Raw genomic sequence first — 6,984 nt, forward strand, 5'->3', positions numbered from 1 at the left:
GTTGAATGTAACATTGAACATTTTCACCCCTCCAAAACCATTCAACCTCGGCTGCGCCTCGGTTGACAATGGTTTTCTTGGGGTGAAAATATTCAATGTTACACTCAACTGCATGCAATATTTATATATTGGTGGAGGGGATGTAAAAGAATTTAAAAGTTTTTGTTTGTGTACAGACTTGAAGCAGATGATATACCAACCGACAGCAGTAGTCAATCCGTGTGTTACGGTCATAGGAACCGCCCCCCCCCCCCCCCATCCCAATGAAATTGCTTTCTGAAAATGTGTTTAAATACTTTGCATATACATATGGAGAAATGGTGTTCATTCTGCTCATTTACATATTCGCCATATTGGAGCTATAACAGCTATAAAGGATTATATAGAGAACTTACAAAAAATTGCTAATTTTTATATCCGTGTGTTACTTTATATCCTCTACCGGAAATAACATATGCCAAAGTGAAAGGAACCGCCTTTTTGATTTGAAAATTCGAAGCGAGAGTACTTGTTTTAATGAAGAAAAGAGAACTGAATTAGTGTTTTTACATTTTTGGTGATTAAATGTAAGTGTTTATTGCATGTATGCGATTAATTGTCATTTTTGACTTGTCCTTTTAAATTTCGGAAATTTTGTCATCCCAATATTAACACTTCCTTCACTTAGAGAAATTCAAATAAAAAAGTCTGAAAATGTGTTTAAATACTTTGCATATAGATATTTTCTCAACATCAAATTACAACAATACAACACATGATTTGATTAAAGTTGTACTTAATATAATATTAAAATTTTAAAATTTTGATTCAAAATTGAATTCTGTGATCTTCCTCGATGTAAAAAATTTACTTATTAAAAATAAATGTTTTTACTTAAATTTTCTTCCTTCTTTTTTTTTTTTTTTTGGAGTGGGGGTTGGGGGGTTGGGGTGGAGTTAGCACCCTTATCGCATCTTGCTCTTCCTAATTCATATTTTGATTTAACACTGGGGTTGGCAACGGGCAGTTTTATATGCATTTTATGTACATAATCATCCTACAAGGTTGATCAAATTTTTAAGCTTTATATGACAAGAACTTACTTCTTGGACACGAAGGCCCATGTTTCAGGATGCAGAAGTTTCCGTTGGGCCAATATTGCCTGTTGCTGAATTGGTTCGGATTCCGGGTACAATAGTAAAATCGCATATTTTTATCAAACCTCCCTGAAATAAAATTAAAATTCAAATGTTTTTTCTCCATCTTTCAACATGCTGAATTTCACCAACTTGAAAATGTTTTGCATGTCAATTTATTTAATATGTCTCCTTGAGGTACCTGTACATGTATATAAATGAAATACAAAATTGGTTTCAGAAAATTAATTCCGTCTAATATCGAATGATTGATCTTACCTTCAAAATGGTGCCCTGGTGTGATGAAATTTCTATTGCGACTGTCCTCATTGTCCTGGAGTCTCCACCCCTCCAGCCAGCCCGTGGGACATCCAGATTTTGGTTTTACCAGGGTATACGTCCCTTGAGGCCAACTAACTAACGATATTTTTAAATATTGGATAAGTTCTTTCAATTAAAACATCTCTCTCTCTCTCTCTTATGTGCCACTAATGCACAAATTGAATCTGAAATTTGAAAATTCTAAGTATTGAAGAAATAGTATAACAGAGTCGGTGTAACATATAACAATTCGAATATCGAAAATGTTAAATAAAGTCTTAGAATTTTAATACATTATGTCAAATGTATGTAGAGCCTGCTCTTGCATATCAATCAACTGGGAGAAAAACTAATATGGAGAAGATAATGGTATATTGCCACATACATAAAATAATAAAAATTTTAAAACATAGGAACGGACAGACGAACAACGGACAAAATGTGATCAGAAAAGCTCACTATACCTTTCAGCTCAGGTGAGCTATAAAGTAACATTGTGATAAGTTAAATTATTAAACTGCAATATGCATGGTCAAAAGAATTCCAACAGAATCACTTAAAATGACCTTATAAACTTGCTTTTTTACAATGTCAAAATATGGAGGACTGAAGAATGGCAATTTCAAATAAAAAAAATATATTCAATGATTCAATGATATATTCAATTGGCACCTTTGAAAACATGAGGTCCATGGACCACATCGCTCACCTAAGCACATGAGCTAGGAAAAAGCACAAAACAGTTCAGCATTGAAAAGTCTACTGGGGTGGGGTGGGGGGTCTTGATTTTTTAATGATGCCTCTTAATCAATTTAGCACATAATATTGTTATTGTCAAGCTATGTTCTTGAAAAGAAGTTTTTCAAAGATTATTTCCTACATTTAGACCCCGTGGGGATCCGGGTTAGAATAGGTCCTTAGTACCCCCTTGCTTGTCGTAAAAGGCGACTAAATGGGGCGGTCCTTCGGATGAGACCGTATAAACCGAGGCCCCGTGTCACAGCAGGTGTGGCACGATAAAGATCCCTCCCTGCTCAAAGGCCCTGAGTGCCGAGCATAGGCCTTAATTTGCAGCCCTTCACCGGCAATGGTGACGTCTCCATATCAGTGAAATATTCTGGAGAGGGACGTTAAACAGTATATAATCAATCAATCCTACATTTAATCTTGTAGAAAAATCGATTTCCCATCGTGACACATCTCTACCCCCCCCCCCCCCAACCTCCCTTCTACACTCATGAATTGAACAAGCTACACTACATGAAGATTCTTCCATATAAATATCACCAATCATGGCTTTGCTGTTCTTGAGAAGAAGATTTAAAAAGATTTTTCCCTATACAATTCTATGTAAAATTTTGATTTTGATGGCCCCATCCTATACCCCCGGGCGTCAAACTTGAATTTACCTATGGATGCTTCTAAATCAATATCACCGATTCTGGCTTTGCTGTTCTCGAGATGTTTTAAAGATTTTTCCTTAGTCTATATATTTAAGGAATAACTGTCTTATTTTTCGAATTCATGAAGTGATCAATGGATTGGCTTGTGTGATAATTTGCATAAACGCCGAAGGCGTTTATGCATAAAATTATCACACAAGCCAATCCATTTATCATCTTCATGAATTCGAAAAATAAGACAGTTATTCCTTATATTTACATGCTTTGATTCCGCCAATCCACGGGCTCCAAGCCTGCTTCTCTCTAGGTGTTGTCCCGACCTACACGTGGTTTTTTTGGAACCGCGCCAAAACATTCATGAGGAAATAAATTACATTTACAATTGGTAATTTTATCTCGGACAAAGACATTGGAAATGTAAATATTTAAGTGTAATACTTTGATAACCCAATCTGGCCACACTCTCTTCCCCTGGGGTCATGATTTGAGAAAACTTTTATGCACAATTTTTATCTTCCTGGCCCATTGATTTTCCCTATGTAAAACTTGGATCGTCCATTGTGGCACCATACTAAATCCCAGGGGCCACCATTTGATCAACTTTCAATCTTCACAAAATTAGGATGATTCCACCTAAGTTTCATCTTACTTGGCCCGTTAGTTTTTGAGAAGAATATTTTTTGAAGATTCCATTAATTTTTTATTTAATCATAAATATTTCCCCTTGGAATATATAGTGTTTGGCCCTTCATTTGAACAAGCATGAATCCCCCTCACCCAAGGATACTTTATGGCAAGTTTGGCTGAAATTGGCCGAGTTGTTCTTGAGAATAAAATGAAAATATGAAACGTTTACGACGACAGACAACGGACACATTTTGATCATTAAGAAACAATGTACGAGTATTTGTACGTACCTTGTAAAGTTGGAGCAGCCAGAGAGAAAATGACTGTAATAGCTATTATTGACATCTTTCGGTGTTCTTTTCTTAAATGAAAATTTCATAATACATTTTTATTGAAACAACAAATTATAATAAACTGGTAAATAACATTTTTCAAAATCAAATGTAAGATTTTGATGTACGTGTACTGTGTATATAAGTAATGTTACCGTTTTAGTAAAATGTCATTTTGTAAATTGAATTAACCGGGTGACGGTAGATACAAAATTTACAGTTTTTTAAATAACCAAAAGAAATTTAAACAAAGAAATAAACTTCATTTGATAAATACCTGTACCTTGTATTAAACATTTCTAGGAATATAATATCTAATAGAACAAGAAAGAGAAATAAGCAAGAACTTTGAAGATAGACAAAGATAAACGATGAAAAATACATAGCACTTACCCAAGTATTTTCACCAAGATCTGGCAAAAATTAATTTTCATTTATTTAATATATAAAGTTTCAGCGTGAAAAAAAAATCGAATTTGTAACTCGATTAAATAATATGCTGACAGTGTGTAATTTAAATATTGTAAAACAGTTTGCATTTGTTTGTTGATAACCAGGATGCATGATAATTAGTTTAACTGGGAATTTACAACTTCCCATTAATTTTACTTTATAACAAGAGTTTGCTCATTACGTTGCGTGATTGAACTTTTTTTAAAGGTAAATAATAGGAAAAAATATTGTTTTACTTAGAGTCCTCAATTTATGATTTTTTTTTCTTTGTGGCATATGTATGATTAAAAAAGGGAAATGTCATTACCTTTTTTCTTGGCCCACAACTATTCAAGATTAGAAATAAATGATAATAATGTTCTAGCATTCTTTTAATATTTTTAATTTCAAAAAATGACCTCTGCAAAATCAATGTTAAAAAAGACTCATTTTAAGCCATCATTGGGAATCTATATGTCTGCAATATTATAGGTAAAGAAATCTTCAAAAATATTGACAGAATTTTTTAGGATCGTCATTTACTTTTGATAAAATTTTTGATAAATTATCAAATTTCTAATTTCGGGGGGATTGATGATTTTATTAATTTATATGAATTTCTTGTATATGTGTTAATTTACTTTTGGTACTTTTCTGCAACGGATATTGCCTAGCTAGACACAAGAGGAGAAAATAACGAATATTACATAATTACACTAGCTAGGCACAGGTGAAGACAGATAACGGATATTGCACGAGGTACATGCTGGCACAGGTGGTCAATTCATGATTATCATATTTAAATCCGTTACTTGTATACATTGTATAAATTTACATCCTGTCAATGTATAAGGACATTATAATAATTTTTATGCCCCCGGATCTAAAGATCCCAGGATTGTTTTTGTCCTGTCGGTCTGTACGTCTGTTTGTTTTTCTGTCTGTCTGTTGTCAACTGAAACCTATGCCATAATTATTGAGTGGGTGGGGCTATGACTTTCACATTTCGTGTATTCCCTGTGACAAGACCTTTCTTTTGGTACCACCAAATTTGACATTTTGACCTTGGAGTTTGACCTACTTTTACAAAAAATTACCATACTTTAACCTTTGCATAACTTTTGAACATATGGAGCTAGGGCTTTCATACTTCACATGTGTAACAAGACCTTCCTTTGGGTACCAACATTTTTTACCTTGAGCTTTGGAATTTGACTTGCATTTTCAGAATCCAAACCTCGTCATAAGCTGCCATACGGGGGCATCAGTGTCTCACAAACACATCTTGTTTTCTCTGTAAAGTATCCATCCATCTCGTTGATAAACATGCAAAAAGTTTAATATTGAGGAAAACGAAAGTAAGCATAAAATCTCAATTGTAATAATTAAATATTACTAATTGAAATCTAGACAACACTTAATTACTTGTCATGTACGTTTAATAAAGTTAAACTGTAAAATATGTCAAATTTTCAAAAAACTTAAATATACTTCCATGAAGAAAAAGTTTGCTACCGGTAAAGGGAGATGTCATTAAAACACAATTTAGATACAAATAGTGAAGAGAGATATCTCTTTACAATAAAGGGATATCTTTTTTTGCTTGAGAAATATCATTTTCGGCACTTTGAAAGATACATGTATTTCTTTCACTTTGAGAGATATCTCTTAAGATAAACTAGGAGAGATATCTCCTTCATCTAGAGATACATGTAAATATCCTAAAGTAAAAGAGATACCTTTTAAAGTAGTATCTCTTAGAAAAAGAGATATCTCACTAAGTGAAAAAAATAATACTTAATGTTTACGAGATACGAGATATCTCTTAAAAATGAGAGATATTTCTTAAAGTTGGGAGATATCTCTATTTTTTTTTAAGAGATATCTATATGAAATAAGAAATGTCCCTGTAATTTTTAGATATATTTCAATTTCCGACTAAATAGCAAAAGGGCTTGCAATAGTTTTTCTTGTTTTGAGCAACAAATCCTCATATCAGTGTATTTTGCTTGATTACCCTATCATATAATTTTTATGTATTTGTATCTTTGATAAGGTTGTATCATACTCGAATGTGACCATTTAGGCCCTTGGACCTCTTATTTAAATGTAAAGTTGAATTAACTAAACCTCTGAGAGACTTGAAGAGTCCTCTATGATTTATTGCCGTTCTGTATTTTTGAATTATAAGCCTATATGTTTGTATCTGCCCTTGAAGACATTAGGTATATAGATCGCTTATCATATCAGCTTTATTTCAAAAGACCTCTTCTTGTAAATGGCAAAACCATATCAAAGTGGTTACTTTGATTTGTTACTTTGAATAAAGACAACAAACTAATTGCTACATATAACGATATTTATTTTCAGTATTATGGTCGTTTTACTGTGTATTATCATTACACTCTATGGAATGTAATAACAGTAGTGCAAGTTATGGTCACGGCCACCACCGGCTCCTAGAGGGTACCACCCACTAAATTGTTCCTGTTATTCTTGTCCTCGTCATCAAAGTGTACGATCTCTTCTCTGACAAACATATCCTGGACCCGCTGACAAAACTCGCGGTATCTTAGAAGGTAAAATGGTTTACCGGTTGGAAGTATGATTATAGTTCTGAATGAACCATCGTTTCTAAAAGAAATAAAAAGATGATAATATATTGGTATGTGTTTCGTGACTGCAAATTTTATCAAAATAAAGCGGATTTTTACGTTTCAATAACTCAAAGGTTTCATATATACATAGAAAGTT

General features: G+C 33.2%; 1 protein-coding gene across 1 annotated transcript; it reads right to left on the reverse strand.

The window, feature by feature from the left end:
- Nucleotides 1-1,082: 1,082 nt before the first annotated feature.
- LOC134244648 (uncharacterized) lies at nucleotides 1,083-3,828 on the reverse strand (the record flags this gene model as incomplete). The annotated part of the gene is made up of 3 exons (XM_062726902.1): nucleotides 3,757-3,828; nucleotides 1,395-1,532; nucleotides 1,083-1,205 (listed from the first exon to the last, which is right to left on the reverse strand). Coding segments are annotated over exons 1-3 (316 nt in total), but the record flags the coding sequence as incomplete, so codon positions are not given.
- Between the last annotated feature and the right edge of the window lie 3,156 nt (nucleotides 3,829-6,984).

This window comes from Saccostrea cucullata, unplaced genomic scaffold (assembly GCF_032062105.1).
Source record: "Saccostrea cucullata isolate Sc308-1 unplaced genomic scaffold, CSIRO_AGI_Scuc_v1 ctg21361, whole genome shotgun sequence".
Classification (NCBI taxonomy): domain Eukaryota; kingdom Metazoa; phylum Mollusca; class Bivalvia; order Ostreida; family Ostreidae; genus Saccostrea; species Saccostrea cuccullata.